Source organism: Cryptotermes secundus, unplaced genomic scaffold (assembly GCF_002891405.2).
Source record: "Cryptotermes secundus unplaced genomic scaffold, Csec_1.0 scaffold89, whole genome shotgun sequence".
Taxonomy (NCBI): Eukaryota; Metazoa; Arthropoda; class Insecta; order Blattodea; family Kalotermitidae; genus Cryptotermes; species Cryptotermes secundus.
The window spans coordinates 613,385-633,511 of NW_019725837.1; the positions used below are offsets into that span (position 1 = coordinate 613,385).

The 20,127-nt window shown below is 39.4% G+C and overlaps 1 protein-coding gene across 2 annotated transcripts in view; it reads right to left on the reverse strand.

The window, feature by feature from the left end:
- The window catches only part of LOC111863514 (26S proteasome non-ATPase regulatory subunit 2), a 58,341-nt gene that overhangs the window by 16,865 nt on the left and 21,349 nt on the right, over positions 1-20,127 (reverse strand). For both annotated transcript variants that reach the window (XM_023849877.2, XM_023849876.2), the window contains exons 9-14: positions 19,453-19,579; positions 11,214-11,465; positions 9,435-9,607; positions 7,515-7,670; positions 7,139-7,323; positions 379-584 (exon numbers count right to left, since the gene is read on the reverse strand). In XM_023849877.2, coding sequence (XP_023705645.1) covers positions 379-584; positions 7,139-7,323; positions 7,515-7,670; positions 9,435-9,607; positions 11,214-11,465; positions 19,453-19,579 — 1,099 coding nt within the window. The remainder of the gene's footprint in view (positions 1-378; positions 585-7,138; positions 7,324-7,514; positions 7,671-9,434; positions 9,608-11,213; positions 11,466-19,452; positions 19,580-20,127) is intronic.

Consider the following 20,127-nt stretch of genomic DNA (forward strand, 5'->3'; position numbering starts at 1 on the left):
GAGGGGTGCCTCCCCAAGGCAAGAAACAGTTGGATGACACAGGAGTAAACATTATACATGCACAAAGTAGAAAACAACAAGAAATGGCACAACATTACATTTTACTACATTTAAATACATCCAACCCATGCTGCACGTGAGATGGCATAACCAATACTATTTGATATAAAATAATTATTATTTAAGACTGTGCACACACTTATACTGCAAACAATTAGAACCACCATTTCATCCAGCATAGCTATTGGACATCACCTTTAAATGCATGAAAACATGCAGCACTGCCAACAAAGATTAATGTGACAAAAATGAGGAAACATACAGTGATCTCATATGACTCAAAGCTACTTACTGTATGTAGCATATGACAATACTTACTGTTCTTGACATCCAGAAATCCTACAAGAGTTGACAGCAGCCCTGCCAATGCAACTGGACTCAGCAGCTGACGATCACTATGATATGGGCACAGTGTCAAAGTACCTTTGCCCAGATGGGTGAGTCCCTGTGCTATTCTTACCATAAAGAGATTGTTAGGATCCTTTGCGTGAAACTGCGCCAGCTGCCGGAGCATAGCGGCTAATCTACAACAGAGAAAATGATATATGCACACGATGCCACCAGTTAGCCACTGCACAATCAATGCATTTACAAGATACTAAACGTCTACAAACAAATCCAGGTTCCATGCTTGTGGGATAATCCACTAATATTTACATTACCTTCTAAATATACACATACTTTCAACAAGATATCAAACTGACACCATAAAACATTGAAGTCAACTTACTAAAAGTACCATCATAATATGTGTATTTATATAACATGTTTCTAAATATATGTTTTGACTTAAAACATTCAGAAAATTCTGAAAATTAAAAATGGTTAAATACTAATAAGTACAACTAGCTGGCTACAGCAGGGTTAATTATACTATTGAACTTCTGCAGCTTTGTGTTGCATTATTTTAATGGCTTGTACAGACAGTCCAGCAGGCCAGCATTGCCAACTTTCAGTAGTAATGCAGTTAAATCTGGTCACCAGTCACAGCACAGAGGCATTTAAAATCATCTATTCCCAAAACAAATTATTAACATAGTGTGACATAGTACCTAAAGTCAGAACTGTACAGTCAGAAAAGTGTCGGAGGCATCCATTGCTAAGCAACAGCTTGTTAAGACATTTAGAATTACTCGGTTTTTGGACATGGTCAATCATCTGGAAATACTAAAGAAAACAATGTTTTGGAAACAGGATCTGTTTCTGCCCTCAAGTAACAGGGGCTGAGACATCTGTTCTACTGGGTCCTTCAGAAAGAGCTAACCTCAGTCATTGGGCCAATTTTATTAAGGACAGTCCCCTTTATTGACACCATTACCAAGCAATGAACACATGAATATATAGCAATCTGGAAGGTGCTATGCTTATTTTTAGATCATGAAGAGAAGTGGAAATGTTGTCAGTTATTTGTAGTTAAGTACAAATGTACAGTAAATTCAATTATCAATCTGATACCCTACAATATTATATTTGAGCATCCTGTTGCACTCTATACGATAAATGGTATAATGATACAAATTCCGTCCCAAGTGCAAACAGTATATTATGTGTCCTTGATCTTGTTCACCCACACTACATGTTTCGGCCACAGACGGCCATCATCAGGTGTATAACACTCACGTCGCTGTCACACTGCACTCAGCCCAAAATTTAACATTTAAAACACTTTCCTTGTTATTATCAACATCTACTTCGTTGATATCTGTCTGGATGTAGATCACTTTACACACGTTAATTCTGACGTACCTGTAGTAGCACTATAAAATCTTTAGTTCTAATTTTAAAATCCTTTAAAATTTTTTCTCTAAATTCCAAATTTAAAATTGTTAGGGTTACTTGCCCTATGTCTAAAGTGCTGTAGCGGCTAGTTCTTGTTCCCACACTGTATAGGTGTTATCTGTAATATATAAATATATTCATATTATTATCTTGTGTACGTAATGTTTTCTTATATGTTTATATTGTATTTATACTTACCCTGTGTAGTCTTCCTGTGTGCGTGCCGCTGTTATTCTTTACTACGTGTGTTGTGAGATGTACTGTGTGCTGAGTTTTATGTTGGTGAGTGTAGGGGAGGATGGGTAGTGGGGAGAGAGAGGTACCGTTAGTCTGTGTAGATTTCGTGTATCGTTTGAAATATGGGATTGTGTGTTTCTATGTGTGTATCATTCATTTGTGGGCCTTTCTTACTTATTTTATATATATGGTATTTCTCTAATGTATTCAAATGTCTGCCCTTCTTTCCCGTTGTTACAACTTCCATTACCTCTGTTATTGTTCCGTATGCATGCCCTGTATTTAGTATGTGATTTGAGTACCCGGAATTGCTATNAGTAAGAAAGGCCTACAAATGAATGATACACACATAGAAACACACAATCCCATATTTCAAACGATACACGAAATCTACACAGACTAACGGTACCTCTCTCTCCCCACTACCCATCCTCCCCTACACTCACCAACATAAAACTCAGCACACAGTACATCTCACAACACACGTAGTAAAGAATAACAGCGGCACGCACACAGGAAGACTACACAGGGTAAGTATAAATACAATATAAACATATAAGAAAACATTACGTACACAAGATAATAATATGAATATATTTATATATTACAGATAACACCTATACAGTGTGGGAACAAGAACTAGCCGCTACAGCACTTTAGACATAGGGCAAGTAACCCTAACAATTTTAAATTTGGAATTTAGAGAAAAAATTTTAAAGGATTTTAAAATTAGAACTAAAGATTTTATAGTGCTACTACAGGTACGTCAGAATTAACGTGTGTAAAGTGATCTACATCCAGACAGATATCAACGAAGTAGATGTTGATAATAACAAGGAAAGTGTTTTAAATGTTAAATTTTGGGCTGAGTGCAGTGTGACAGCGACGTGAGTGTTATACACCTGATGATGGCCGTCTGTGGCCGAAACATGTAGTGTGGGTGAACAAGATCAAGGACACATAATATATTGTTTGCACTTGGGACGGAATTTGTATCATTATACCATTTATCTGATACCCTATGTCTAGACACTAATCTGTGACAATAAAACAGGATTTTCTGTGAGACATGAAGATGTAACAAGTGGACATGAACTGGAAAGTGGTACCAGCAGGATATAGAGAATTTGGAAGTTTTCACATACAGCTGAGCCGTTAGTACTTGATCCTGGCCCACAACTGCGAAATTGAAAGGGTATAAATCGCCAGGTAGTGATCAAATTCCGACAGAACTTATTCAAGCAGGAGGCAAGATATTACGTTCTAAGATCCATAAGCTAATTACTTCTATTTGGCATAAGGGCAAATTGCGTAATCAGTGGAAGGAGTCTATTATTGTACCAGCTCACAAGAAGGGTATTAAAACTGACTGTAGTAATTATTGGGGGATAACACTGCTATCAACTTCATAGAAAATGTCATCCAATATTCTTCTCTCAAGGTTAAGTCCATACATAGATGAAATTACTGAGAATCATCAGTGTGGGTTTGGATGTAAGAGATCAACTACAGATCAGATCTTTTGCATTTGTCAGACATTCTGCCTAACGGGCACTATACTCAAACAGGAAGAGAGACACCGAATGAATTATTCAGGGTTCACTTTCTTGATTAAAAATTCATTGATAATTTGGATGATGGACAGGATCAGTAGAACCTGGGCATTCACCAAAGCAGGACAAACAGGGCAGACTGGAACCTGGCCAAAGCCATAATTAACCAATCAAAAATCAGATGGGCACTGAATACCTTTAGACCATTTAAGTCAGCGGGAACAGATGTAATTGTACTGGCACTTTTGCAGCATTGGGCAGAACTCTTTAGTTCCACACCTATGCTGCATATATAGAGCCTGCATGGCATATGGTTTTATCCCCATAGCATGGAGGCAAGTTAAGGTGATATTTATCCCAAAGCCCGGGAAACTAGATTACACCGAGGCTAAGGCTTATTGTCCTATCAGCCTGTCATCTTTCCTTTTGAAAACAATAGAGAAAATAGTGGATAGGCACATCAGGGAAGGGGCATTGAGGACATATCCTCTACACCGAAATCAGCATGCCTACCAAACAGGTAAATCTACTGAAACTGCACTACACAATGTGGTAACACGCAGAGAAAGTGTGATTGAACACAAGGATATTGCCTTACGAGCATTCCTTGATACAGAGGGAGCTTTCAATAAAACCTCATTTGATATAATCAAACAGGCCGCTAGAGCCTGCAATATGCAGGTGGATCAGTGCTATGCTCGAAAGCAGAAGCATAGCTGCTACCTTATCAGGAGAAACCCTGGGGGCATCCGTGTCTAGAGGGTGTCTGCAGGGGGGCCTGTTCGTCGATGATCTCCTGTTCGGACTTAATGATGATGGGTATTATACAGTAGGATATGCTGATGATATAGCAATCAATGGCAACCTAGATCCAATAGTTTTGGTCATACATAACTCAGGACATGAAAAAAGAACCCATATTACAAATGAGGTCTAACAAACTGATACTGAGACATATATGTGAAAAACCCTTCAGTTAAATTTCCTGACAGGAGTGAATGGGAAGACAGGTTTTGGCCCAATAGAAAAGGGGGACTGATCTGGTATACAGATGGTTTCAAGATAAATAAGAGCACTGGAGCTGATGTGTACTGCCATGGCACGAGGCGGAAACTTAGTTTCAGCCTTGGGCAGTACACGATAGTATTCCAGGCAGAATTATATGCCAATATGGCATGTATTATGGAGAATTTAGATAGGAACTATAGAAATAGGAACATCTACATTCTATCTGACAGCCAAGCTGCACTTAAGGCGCTTGACAAACACAAGATCTACTCAAAATTGGTCTGGGATTGCCACCAAACCCTCATGGAACTGGTCAAACATAACAGGGTACAACTGATATGGGTGCCAGGGCATGAGGGTATTGCTGGAAACAAAACACCAGATCAATTAGCTAATATGAGTTTGGGATACACTTGAAACTAGTTAGGCTGATTAAAATGTGTTTAAACAAAACATATGGTAAATACATATAGGTAAAAATTTGGCTGATAACTTTTGTATCCAGAAGGGTATAAAACAAGGAGATGCTTTATCATCGCTCCTTTTCAACTTTGCTTTAGAATATGCCATTAGGAAGATCCAAGAAAACCAGGTGGGACTGAAATTAAATGGGACACATCAGCTGTTGGTCTATTATGATGATGATGGTGATGGTGATGGTGATGGTGGTGGTGGTGGTGGTGGTGGTGACGACGACGACGACGATGATGATGATGATGATGTGAATCTCCTGGGTGATAATGTAGATATCATAAAGAGAAACACAAACTACCACTGATGCTAGTAAGGAGATTGGTCTAGAAGCAAACAGAGAGGAAACTACTTATATGTTGGTATCTTGTCACCAAAATGCATGACAATATCAGGACATAAAAACAGGTAACAGATGCTTTGAAAATGTGGCACAGTTCAGATAGTTGGGAATGACAGTAACGAATCAAAACCTGATTCGGGAGGAAATTAAAAGGAGATTGAACTAGGGTAATGCTTGCTACCATTCAGTCCAGAGCCTTTTGTCTTCTCGTCTGCCGTCTAAAAAGGCAAAAATTAAAATTTACAAAATTATAATTTTGCCTGTGGTTTTGTATGAGTGTGAAATTTTGTCTCTGAAATTAAGAGGGGAACATAGACTGAGGGTGTTTGAGAACAGGGTGGTGAGGAGAATATTTGGACCAAAGAGAGATAAAGAGACAGGAGGTTGGAGAAAACTGCATAATGAGGAGCTTCGTAACTTGTACGCTTCTCCAAGTATAATTAGAATGATCAAGTCGAGGAAGAGGTGGGCAGGGCATGTAGCACGAATGGGGGCGACGAGAAATTCATATACGCTATTGTTCGGAAAGCTGGAAGGAAGGAGAACACTGGGAAGATGAAGGGATAGGCGGGTACACAATATTAAAATGGATCTCAAAGAGATAGGATGGGATGCGATGGTATGGATTGGATTGATCCAGCTCAGGATAGGGGCCATGGAGGGCTCTTGAGAACACATTAATAAACCTTTGTGTTCCATAAAATGCTGGGAAGTTCTTGAGTAGCTGCACAATTGCCAGCTTCTCAAGAAGGGGTCAGCTCCATGAGTGAGCATGTTTCAAACTCTGATCTCTTCACCACTCTCCCTCACCATTATTTTTAGAATGTTGAACATAATTAGCAATTACTTTGTTTTGTATTGTTCCCTTTATGTTACAGTCTTTCCTTGCCTGTATCAGTGTAAGATTTACTCCCACTGGGTGAATACTCAAATGCCGCAAAATAATAACAACAACAATAATTTTACAACACCTCTGAAGCAAAGGATCATTATTCACACTGTCAGTTTTGCTGCTCTCTCATAATAGAATTTTTGGTTAAAGACAGATAAATTAACTTTTTAATAACGATTCTGTTAATGCTGTTCCACAGTACAAACAATCCCAATGTATCTACTTTGTCTGGCAGCCTTATGGACTTCCTTATGCACATACCTGTTTGCTCCCCCACAACCTCGTTCAGCAAAGTACAAAGAAGAACTAAAGGAACTAAAAACAGTTTACTGTCCATGGTTTAAAGAGATCCATGGTTCATAATAAAAAGTTGTCCCATAACACATCAGAGATAAATAAGAATGGGATAAAAGTGGTAAAGCTATCCCTGTAACAGGCCGTGGAAGCCCATAGGCTTGTGAGCTGTTGAAGTTCCCACATTTTCTAGACAATCAGCTCATAGATGGCGTTAAGGTTGTCAGCCTTATGTGCCACCTGCCTTTAATCCCAAGAATATTCCCGGTACTCATTTCTGTTACAGGCTAAGTCAACAGCAGGGCCATAGTGCGGTTGGAAAGATTAGGTAAACCGAAAAAATCTACCTCATCGCGATTCGATTCCACAACCTTCCAGCTTGTAGCATAGCGCCTCAACCAACTATGCTACCGCGTGCACCCAAGTGAATAGGATACGATAATTTAAAATTTCTAACACAGTTTAACTTTGGCTTTGTAAAATGTTGTAGAAAATAAGTACCTTGCATTGTTGGTTCCTGCTCCCACAAGACCCATAGCAAAGATAGCATTATGAGCAACTTCAGAATCACTGTCATGTGAAAATTTGCTTAGTGTGTCCAAAATACTAAGTTTTGGGTTGGACACAGAGATCAAGCCCAGCGCAAGAGGGACAGACCTCCTTATAACTGGTTCACAGTACCTTAACTGAAAAGATAAAATTGTATCAGATGCACATAATGTAAAATTAGGTGTGGCCCTTACAAGAGACATAAATTTAAGTTGTAGAACTAAACCTTTTGTTACCTACATTTTCTACAATTTTACACTAATTTTGGGAGTAACAGTGACAAATATCAATGTGTCCACAAACTGATGTTACCACATAGTCTACTTACCAAATGGCCAAATGTTCTAAATGCCATTTCAGAACCTATTTCTTCACCCATTGCAATAAGAGCAATGCCCAATACTGCAATGGCTTGCCGTGAGGAGAGGTCTTTGTCTTCTTTCTTTTCCTCTTTCTTTTCCTTTTTATCTTCTTTCTTATCTTCCTATATAAAAAGGGAATTTGTTACAGGACATTTCAAAACCATGCTTATTTTTCAAAATTAATATACTGGAAGTTACAATATGGTATTGTACAGTGCGTACAATCAAGTGCGCGCCGCGGCTGCAATTTGCCGTGAGTCATACCACCGCAGAACGGATGCAGTCGCGGGGAGGAGTTGCAACNCTTCCTGGTACTGTGGGCTTGGCAGTAACAGTTTCTTGTCCAGGAACAAAGGATTTTAAATCTTGCAGTTCTACAGGGCTCATGCCCATACTTTAACTCAGTACTAAAATAAATGCACAGCTAGTAAAGGTAAATTCATTGTTCTCCTTGGCATGGGTATCTAAATACAAGCACTACACAACAATGAAGTTCTATATGTATGCGGGGAAACAGGTGACTGAGTTCTTTGCTGTCATCTGATTTTGCCACAAGAAGTGCTGTTGAATACAGGAAGAAATTAATCAAATACAAATTTTGTTTGAAAGCAGCTTTGGGCCATCCACAAAATTCGTGTACAAGAGTTTTATCTGTGTACTGACAGAAGTGATAAGGAACAGCGACGGGCATTCTGTTTGTTCACAACTTTGCATATTTCACAAATTTTAACTTTAAAATGCCCGACTTTTAACATGGTGGTAGCTTGAACTGCCCACTGCTGGTGCACATTTAAATGCCTGTTCCTGTTAGGATGCTTACAACGTATTTAAAAATGCCATATATAATACAATTTGTATGATAAATGAATGGAATTAACTTTGTTTTTATCAGGAAAGAGCATAGCGCGGCACAGCGTATCGAAAGATTAGAAAATCTTTAGACAAAGAAGTTATACTCTACTTTTATTTTTTCTTGTAATTTTTATGCATACTGTAAAAATTGTTCCATGCTTCTTCAAAGGGTAGTTCTGCATTATAAAATCACTCCTACTTCTAGCAGTTGAAATATCTCCACATTCTCTGGTGCCATAAACTGGCTGGAAGCAATAAAATCATTTGGTTCTCTGCTAGCAAGTATCACATCATAGTTGCACTCTTCAGATATTCCACTCTTTTGACTAAAGGACAGAAAAGTGAATGCATTGCAGTTCAAGGAAGGTTACAGGGTCTTTTTCTTCCCTTCTTCAGTATAAAGTCCTTCCACTGCGTTTGAGATAGAATATTGCCCTTTCTAAAGTCGTAAACAAACACATGCATCTTAGCTCAGATACAGTGTGTGTTCAGTTTTCTGTGAGTTCATGGTGAATTTGAATATTGTAGTTTCATATCATCATCAAATGACAATGATACGTTGTTTGGAAGAAAATGAAACTGAAAGACAACTGAAGTGCAAGATACGTGATGTGGGACTATACATTTTTGGGTGCTCCAAGAGGTATCATACAAAGGTGAGATTCAGTTATACAACATATACATCAATCAGGTAACTACAAACTACAAAAGAAGGTATGTACATTGATTTTTACTCTATTTAAAACTAAATATGTAGGATTGGGAATTTGCTTCTATTAGCGGAGTGTGTGCGCTTCCACTAGTGGATGTTAAATGCCCGACTGTAAAAAATTTGTGTTCTTCGGTCAGGATGACCATACTTATCACTGTACCGATCAGTGCACTCTGGACCTTAAAGGTTAAACATAATGCAGGGGCCTACTGGGCTATTCATGATGGGTTGACAAAATCACAACTGGAGGTGTTCAAAGCAGGAATGGGAAGTATCAAAGAAGTCAAGAGCACACAGACACATATTAAATGCATTAACTAACCTTCTCAGCTGGCTCATAATGTTCACTGCAAATGTGAAGTAAGTTCTGAATTTTCAGCACATTTCCAGTTCCTGCATATGCACACACCTCAACTAATGTCATTGACATGGACTTGAATGGTTCAGGTATAACTTCAAGAGCTGCAATTATAGCCTCCACAGCTTCCTGTCTCCCTGGAAGAGAATGGCAGATAAGTGGAGTGTTTCATTTTATAATCACTCTCTAATGCCATGTCCAGTCTGCTATGAAAGGTTAAGGACTAGGCAAAGAAATGTGGTATCTGTGACAGGCAAAAGAAATAACCGCTATGAGCTGAATATCACACTTTTGCTTCATATTCAGGAGGCACAGGAATGGGGCTACCCTTCGTCTTCATCAGTCCTGCCAGCCAAATTCTGGAACAGTGCCTCAAATTTGGCAACAACCACTTCCCTTTACAACCTTTCCAATTCATTTAATGTCATATGGTCTGGGTTAGTGGCAGCATCCATAAGTACATAAACTATTACTTACTGCACAAACAGGCCGCGCCATAGCTCAAGCGGTTAGTCGCTGGCTTCCCACCGCAGCGGCCCGGGTTTGATCCCAGGTCTGGTCAAGTGGGATTTCTGGTGGTAAAAGTGGCGCTGGGGCAGGTTTTCTCCGAGTACTTCGGGTTCCCCTGCCAATCTTCATTCCACCAACTGCTCCACAATCACTCTCACCCATCATCTGGGGCTGGTACAATAGGCCAGAAGTGGCCGCAGTACAAGGGACTTAGACCCATCCCACTAGCATTACTGTACAAATATATTTTTGGTAACATAAAAATAATTGTCAAGGGCATACACTGACTAAAAGGCATTTATATCGATGAGATTTCATTATTTTCTTCTTATGGAATAGGTACCATGTTTGTAAATGTTACCACACATGGCCTTTAACAAAGTTTTGGAAGACAAAAAGACTGTGAATATATTTTTAATGTAAGTAAAACATGAAGAAAGCAGTCTTCTGGGATTTGGCACCGTGTATATGTGGTGTTAACCGACGTTTCGGAGGAACGTATCGCCTCCATCTTCAGGGTTGAAGAAGTATAGGTAAATCTGCAAGCGACAACACCGTGAGACACGGTCATGACAAAATCTGATGTGAGCCCTTCTTACCAAAGCAAGGAATATATACTCTACCAAAAAGTCTTCATATGTGACTTAAGGTTCAATTTGGAATTTAAATTGGACAAATTCCTTCAGATTGTGTTTCAATCTGAAAAACTGAAGATGGTCTCCCATTAACCTTCATCAGTGCTTCTCTGTAGTTCCTTCAAGTCAAGAACATCTAGAACAAATGGTACCATTGACACATCCATTTTGCTTTTAAACCACCAACCAGATTCATCAGTTTGAGTGTACCACTTCATTTTTATGCACAGGAAGGGTCTCCCAGGACAATATTTGCATAACTTTGTCACACTTGTCTGATACACAAAAATGTTCAAACACCAATCACTCATAAAAATCCTGATAAAATATTGAAATAGTCATCTGTCATTAGTGGTTTTTATTAACCTTTATCATTTGGGAGAATGAGGTTTTAAACCTCCGGGTACTATGCGGTTGGTGGCTAGATATTAACCTTGGATAACAGATCATGTTGACATTTAAAATTTAGTAGTATGTGACTAGAAGCCATATGTCAACTCAGTGATTACGTATTAACGCTGAATAATACTTGGTCAGCTGGACTGTGCACATATACCATTAGAATTATACAACACAGGGCTGGTGAAAGTTAACTCACCAAGATGGCACAGACCCAATCCTAGAGGCAAAAATCTGGCATACGTATCATGAAGGTCAGCCTCAGACTTCTCCATCAAAGTCTGGACAATGGTGGCTGTGACATCAGGATTGCAGGATCCCACAGCAATCATGCCACATGCCAAGCCAGCCATGCCCACTACTTCCATACTGGATTTGGGATCACTGAATACTGGTGTCAAAAGACTCAAAACTGCTTCTCTGTTAGATCCAGCATATGCCAAACCAAGACCTGCAAAAACACATTACAAATCATTATAGTGGCTAAAAATCCCTAGATGAATGTGTACCTGACAAACCTGAAATACTGATAATTGAGAGCTTTGTAATAAAATCTCCTGGGAATTTATATTATCTCCTCTCTATTACCATCATCATCATCATCATCATCATCATATAATTACAAAAATCCACCTCAACACACACACACGTTTACTTGTACTTCCCATGTCCATAGAAAAAGCCACACGTTTCAGTCAGTCATGGTTTCATTATTTTACACTTCACAAGTTAAAGAAAATTAAGAGAACATGCAAATTGTTCAAAAGATACATCAGCAAAAAGAAACAAAAAACAAAGGTCCTTCAATGCTACAGGATAGTTACTTCCCACTCACTCCTGGGGGATGCAGGATATTTCAACATTTAAAACCAAAAAATAAACGTAACATTTCACTTGAACTATAATAAATCGGAAAAATAATTTTCTCCTAATTTTTACACAATTCTGAAAACCAGAAGCACAGTACGGATCCACAGTACTCCAAAAATATTTTTGTAACAGTAAGTTTATAAAAATTATGAATAACAGTATCATATTACTTTATAAATTGAGCTTGGTGTGATAGTCTTGAAAACATTCCATGCAGAGCACCAGTACACAGTGTCCTTCCTCTTCCCACACTTCTAACACACAGCACACTGTCTCCGTGGTCTCGATTTATTCTCAGTTGGTAGAAGCTTGCTTAGAGAATGCCTTTCTATTAGAGGGGCATTGTGTTGCCTGATGAATGTTGACCTTCCGCAGATGTATCATACTTCACAAATAGTCCTTCAACTAAATGAATTCTTAATGACAACCGATCACTTCCTCTCCCTGTGTTATTCCTATATATAGTCATCACATACAGAATCAAGGTATTCAAAAGCCTGTGATACAGCTTCATATAACATTTATTTATTCGTTTCCTCTCAGTCAAATAAGAATGCATCTGGTCATTGAAACCGACCCCCATCGCTGATTTGTTGGAACCCAACACTGAAATGGATTTGACTACTTCCTTGCCTCTAACTGTTACAGTCTGGGTGTCATGACTGTGTTCTGTGGAACTCAAGGTGACAATTCTTTTACATTTACATTTACGTTTATTTTCACTTCATGGATCCAATGACCTCCCGGTAGGGCTGGATATAAAACATGTCACACATTACAAATTCATGATGACTACACACCGTACGTACTTGGTTCGATAAAATATATAATCAGGCCTCGTGCAGACAGAACAAGTTGTCAAGACAACACACATAAGTCGTGGAAAAACCACTGTCACATTCGACCCTGAACAAAATTCCTCATATTTCCAACCGTAACAACTCTATGCTGCGCAACTGCACACCTTGCCATTCCACACACACTAGCCAGCCATATCATCAATACAGTTTCATTATATTTATTATTTCATTATATTTTTGTCACTCTATTTTGCGATCTGCGCTACGATTTCACCTATTTTTAGTTTTGTGTTTTTCACAGGAACATTCTTCCAGTTCAATTGCAGTGTACAAACACAGTTTTGCATATGATTTTCAGTGTCATGGATAGAGACACTGAATTATAGGAATTATCCATCCACACAGTCTGACCTTGTTTCAAAAGAGATTCTACCAGTTTTAGAACAACAGCTGTTGTTTTACTGGTGTCAGCTGTGATGAAGGGGCAGTCAACTTTCGTGTCCTTGCCTGTATATACAAGGAAGGGCCATAAGTACCTTTCGCCAACATCACACAGCTCATACGTTTTAATTCCAAATTTGGGTGCCCTGAAAGGCAGGTACCGTTCGAAAGGCAAGCAACCTTTTCAAAGCATTAATAATTCATCTACTGAATCATCATGATTTGGAAGGTACATTTCCTGAAATGTGTTATTCAAATATGAAATTACTGAGAAAATTTTAAAAGTATTTCTGGTTCTGGTCCTTCCCACGTTACTTGGGTCCCTTGTCACCACAGCATAGCACGTCCTAAGGTTGCGGATAGAGGACGTGCCCTCCAGTTTTGGAGGGAAGCTGCAAAAATACTGACTAAGCATTCGCGGCCAGCCAACAAGGGGTGGTTCTCCAGCTTGGGGGTTGGGCATGGGGCTATGTTTTCAAACCAACGATTGGGAATGAGAGTTTGCATGAAATTAGTAATGATAATGGAGTTAGAGTAGTAAACTTTGCCACATCAAAAAAATCTTACTGTTCCACATCGTAACATCCATAAATTTACATGGTCATCTCCTGATGGGAAGATACACAATCAAATAGACCATATTTTGATAGACAGGAGACAGCACTCAAGTATATCTGATGTCCTATCATTCAGGGCGGAGATTGTGATACTGATCACTACTTGGTGGTGGCAAAGGTTAGGGAAAGACTGGCAGTGAGCAAACAAACAACACACAGAGTTCATATGGAGAGGTTCAATCTCAAGAAATTAAATGAGGTAGAGTGTAAAGAGCAGTATTGTGTTGAAATCTCAAATAGGTTCGCCGCTTTGGAAAACTTGGAAACTGAGGTGGATGTTAATAAACTTGGGAAATTATCTGAGAGAATACAAAAATGTCAGCCAAAGAGAGTCTAGGTTATTATGAACCAAAGAAGCATAAGCCATGGTTCGATGAAGTATGCTCAAAATTATTTGATCAAAGAAAGCAGGCCAAATTGCATTGCTTACAGGATCCAAGCAAGTTAAATGGGGATAATCTGAACACTATAAGATGTTAAACCAACAGGCATTTCAGGAACAAAAAGAGGGAATATCTGAAAGAAAAAATTGATGAACTTGCAATGAACAGTAAGAACAAGACCATTAGAGACCTGTATAGAGAAATAAATGACTTTCAAAGGGGTTACCAGCCAAGCAGTAACTTAGTGAAGGATGAAAATGGTGATCTGCTTGCAGATTCCCACATTTTGAATAGGTGGAGGAACTACGCTCAGTTAGGCAGACAGAAGTCTATACAGCTGAGCCATTAGTATCTGAGGTTGAAAGTGCTATTGCAAAATTGAAACGGTATAAATCGCCAGGTAGTGATCAAATTCCGGCAGAACTTATTCAAGCAGGAGGTGAAATATTACGTTCTAAGATCCACAATCTAATTACTTCTATTTGGCATAAGGAAAAATTGCCTGATCAGTGGAAGAAGTCTATTATTGTACCAGTTCACAAGAAGGGTAATAAAACTGACTGTAGTAATTATTGGGGGATATCACTGCTATCAATTTCATATAAAATTTTGTCCAATATTCTTCTTTCAAGGTTAAGTCCACATATAGATGAAATTATTGGGGATCATCAGTGTGGGTTTCGACGTAACAGATCAACTACAGATTGACCTTTTGCATTCGTCAGATATTGGAGATAAAATGGGAGTACGATGAGACAGTACATCAGCTATTCATAGACTTCAAGAAAGCCTACTATTCAGTTAGGAGTGAATTATTGTACAATATTCTGATAAGAGTTTGGGATACCCATGAAACTAGTTAGGTTGATTAAAATGTGTTTAAATGAAATGTATAGTAAAGTCCGTGTAGGTAAACATTTGTCTGATAAATTTCCTATCCAGAATGGTCTAAGACAAGGAGATGCTTTATTGCCAATCCTTTCCAATTTTGCTTTAGAATATGCCATTAGGAAGGTCCAGGGAAACCAGGTGGGACTGAAATTAAACGGAACACATCAGTTGTTGGCCTATGCCAATGATGTGAATCTACTGGGCGATAATGTAGATACCATAAAGAAAAACACACAAACTTTAATTGACACAAGTAAAGAGGTTGGTCTAGAAGTAAACACTGAGAAAACTAAGTATATGTTGCTGTCTCATCACCAAAATGCAGGGCAAAATCATGATATAAAGATAGGATGCAGATGTTTTGAAAATATGGCACAATTCAGATATTTGGGAACAATGATAACAGATCAAAACCTGATCCAGGAGGAAATTAAGAGGAGATTGAACTTGGGCAATGCTTGCTACCATTCAGGTCAAAACCTTTTTTCTTCTCATCTGCTGCCCAAAAACATAAAAATTAGAATATAAAAAACTATAATTTTGCCTGTGGTTCTGTATGGGTGTCATGCTTGGTCTCTGACATTAAGGGAGAGCATACAAGTAGACTGAGGGTGTTTGAGAACAGGGTGTTGAGGAGAATATTTGGACCGAAGAGAGATAAAGTGACACGAGGTTGGAGAAAACTGCACAGTGAGGAGCTTCATAACTTGTACTCTTCTCCAAGTATAGTTAGAATGATCAAGTCAAGGAGGATGAGGTGGGCAGGGCATGTATCATGAATGGGGAGACGAGGAATGTGTATAGGATATTGGTGGGAAACCCAAAAAGAAAGAGACCCCAGTGAAGACCAAGGCATAGGTGTGTGGACAATATTAAAATGGATCTTAAGAGAGATAGGATGGGATGGTATGGATTGGACTGATCTGTTTCAGGATATGGACCAGTGGAGGGCTCTTGTGAACATGGTAATGAACCTTTGGGTTTCATAAAATGCTGGAAAATTCTTGAGTAGCTGCAGAATTGGTGGTTCCTCCAGAAGGGTTCAGCTCCGTGAGTGAGGAAGTTTCTGGTCCTTTACAATTTCTGATCACTTCATTGTTCGTGAAATGCAAAGAAATTACATATTAGTTCTGATTTGTCTCATGTTATAACTAACTAACCAACCAACTAACTTCATGGAGCTGAGCCCTTCTTGATAAGCTACCAGTTGTGCTACTAGTCAAGAACACTGCAACATTTTACATTACTTGAAGGTTCATTACCTTGTTCTAAAAAGCCCTCCACTGATCCCTATCCTCAGCAATATCAATCCAGTCCATTCTACCCCATCCCACCACTCTTAAGTTTCATTTTAATATTATCAACCCATCTATGTCTTGGTCTTCCCAGGGGTTTTCTTCCTTCCGGCTTTCCCACCAATATCCGATATGCATTTCTCTTCTCTCCATTTTGAAGTACATTCTGGCATAACAACCTGTTCNTGGGGGGGGGGGGCTCTTTAAGGATTTTGGCAATTCTTTGCTAGACTTTATTGCTGTCTATGCAAACTGGTGTTCACTTTGCCAGTTCTTCTGCAAATGCAGCACTGATGTAGTAACAGTCAGCATAACCAACATGGCTTTTGTTGACTAGCTGACCTAACAACCACTTTGCTACCGCAACAGCACTACTCTCCAGTTCAGGATCCTTCCAATGGTACATCTCAGAATTCCTTGCATACCAAGCATTTAATTTCGCAAGATTGGATAAGTATATGCCATACTTATTGGGCTCCTGAATTGTGTAAAATCTTAATCTACTCCCTGAATAGACACATCCTTTCATCAAGAATGACTCCTTCAGATTTGTATATCTGCTGGAATTTATCTGTTGGTTTCTGAAGCAAAAGCATGACTCTGAAGAGGGTAATGAAGCTATCTTTACCTGCCTTCTTTTATTAGCTACCATCAGTGAGGAAAAACATTGACAGAATATTGAAAAATCTGACGAGGCAGCGTACTCAAGACAGGAATTGTGACCCAGTGCACGGTCTGCACTCCAGTGGCTTTCAGTGTTTGGTGTTTGGCTGATTCACACGTGCAGAAATCTTAACAAGGAACTATTTTCTTTCTAACTGGGCCATGGCTGTCCACAGTCTTAACACTTCGCGGACCTGCGATTTAAATATTTAAATCGCCCTGGGGACCGGCATTTTTAAACCTACTACCCTAACTTGAGCGCTGTTCACTTTAAAAATTAATATAAAATCTCCTAATTAATTTTATGAACTAAAATTTTTGGAGAACACTTACCAATGCTTCTAGAAGTGCTTGAGAGTGTGATATTTCTGGAAATATTCCCCTTTGCGAGGTAGCATTACACAGAACTTGCAACGTAGACAGTCATACTCCTTTTTTGTGAACTGTGCAAACACAGCACTGCCTAGAAGGATGCTTCCCCTTGGAATGTTCAGTCTTCACAATTTTCACAAGGGTATGTTTCCGCACATCACCCGAGAGTCGCCCAGGGGTGTCCACATGAGGATTGCGTGGGGTGGGAGTTGACGGGCCCCGTCGCACTAAGTCTGTGCCTGACTCTGGTTCTGCCACCACCACCTGGTCTGTAGCCCAGGCCTTTCCCACATTCATCAGAAATACTTTGTATTTCAATTTTGAATCAGGGTATAGATTTTTGTAAACCAAAAATAAATTGAAAATGGCACAATTTATAAGCCACAAGGCAACTTTCTTTGTCCACTTTATTATTTTCCTAGGAAGAGAACAACAGGCCAAGTATTGATCGGCTCTATCAACTCCCTTCATGAACATATTATACTCAGAAATACAAATAGGCTTCTTTACTTGTCCATGTCTCCCTTGAACATCAACCATGTTCGAATTGTAAATTGTGGAAATCATATTCACAACACGAGTATCCCTATCTCCAAAAAATAGTTCTGCTATTTCAGACATTTGCGTTGGGTCCAATGGAATTTGCTTCACCCCTGGATTTTCAGTAAACTCTCCCAAAGCAGGCATTTTGTCTACTTTTCCCACGTGGCTGTCCCCACAATGTTGCTACCTGCACTTTCATCAGAGCTACAGTCACTTTCACCTTCACTTTGTCTGTGGCCACATTTTTTTGTTTGCCCCTACCACACTCATTAATAGATTGTGAGTTGCTATCACTAGCAGAATCACAAGGGATGTCAGATAGCTCATCAGAGAACAAGCAGATATTTCTTGTCCTCCGGGAAAACGCTTGAACCTCAACCTCTTCCGACCTTGATCCATTTTGCTGTAGTAAATTCCTGCCTGGTGCATGCAGCTGGAAGATGAACAAAGGCATTTTCTTTTGGAGTGGGAAAGGAAAACAGCTGGGTCATAAACAGCGGGGTCATGTTACTGGCTACAAAGCAAACATTCAAGAGGTCTATCACGCACCAGTCATGCGTCTGCCTGGCGCCAGTGCAAGGTAAGGTGTGTTTCAACATAACGTGTCCTAAAATCATAATAACATGCCACCGGTCCGCCACGTTTAAAAGCACTGGGCATAAAAATATGCCACTGGTCCGCAAAGTGATAATCAGAGCTCAGGCTCAACTTATTATGGGCCCTCAGTTTATCCCTTTTTTGCCTTGCATAGAAATTAATTTTGTCATTCATTCTTGGAATTAGTTCTAAATCAATATAATGCCAAAAAAAAAACACATATGATTCTTCCAAGCCAACTCCCTGCTCCACTCCATGGGGACCTGAATATGTTGCAATATCAGGGATATGATTGACATCCCGGCTCTCTTCAGGGTCACAGGGCAAAAGCAGATGCACAAGGTGCCTCACTTTCATCAATTTCATTGAATGATACACGGTCTGAGTCTGTAATAACTACAAACTGCTGTCCATACATGTCAGCAAATGGGGAGAGGAAGATCTAGTTCATGAAACGGGTGATGCTTAGATGTACTTTAATCTGCAGAAGAAACATAGTTATCAATGTTATCCAAATTTTCATGAATACAATTCTCATGGTCCCTACTTCATTTAAGATCACTTGAATAACCCTCAAGCATTCTTCCTCTGCACTGTTTCCCATGGCAACAAAGCACACACAAATTACAGCAGAAAATAACCAAACTGCTGACAGCTGCAATAACATTGCAGTTAGAAAAATAACATTTCTTTGACTATAGGTATCATGTGACTGTACTGAGAGATACTGATATATGGTGGTAAACAGGTGAACTGTGCAACTGGACCAGAAACATTATGTTCAAATTTTGCCAACACAGTGGAAATTCAAGGTGTGTACTATTTCTGTAGTCAAGTCTTTAGCTCAATTCCCCCACACACAGTAACTATCATGGCAGCCACACCCCACATGTTAGTGTTTATTATTCTGTTAACATGGAGTAATGAAAGTATGATAAAAAAGAGAATGACATACATGGTACTAACCCACAATAGCTCCAATGCGCATCACATTGCTACTATGTAGAACATAATCTGAGAGCAACGCAAGGGCAGGGTCACACTCATTTCTCACTCCACAGTTCACAATACCACATGCCAGGAGGGCCCCAGACTGCAAACAGTAATCTCATGTCACAAATTCAAACACTTTTATAGGAGATTCTAGTTTTCCTATATATACAGAATGTCCCAGGAGGAATGTTCCAGTCTTCGGGAGGGTGTTCCTTATGTTAAAGTATGCCGATATAACCCAAAACACCTATGTCGAAAGTTGAACGGTTACAGAGTTAATGGCCCAAGAAAAGTGTGGTCTTCTGGCGGGTCCACGCACTGTACCTGTCAGCTGACAAGTCTTATCGATGTTTGACCTTGAGTGTGGTGATGACGGCTCACACTAGCCGCATACACTCGCATACCAGAATGCGCAGTCAGCCATGTTACATCAGTGCATGCCATTCATGTGTCATGTATAGTGCTTGGAACCCTAACAACAAGTATGACATGGTATGCGAGTTTTTTTCGTAGTTCAATTTAATGGCTTCATGTCACTCACAAGTTTGTTTTATGTTACGTACATTATTAACATTACAGAAACCACATATGCCTGCCAGTTTTAATATGTATCTGGTAATCAACAAGTGTGTAACACCTGTCAAAGTT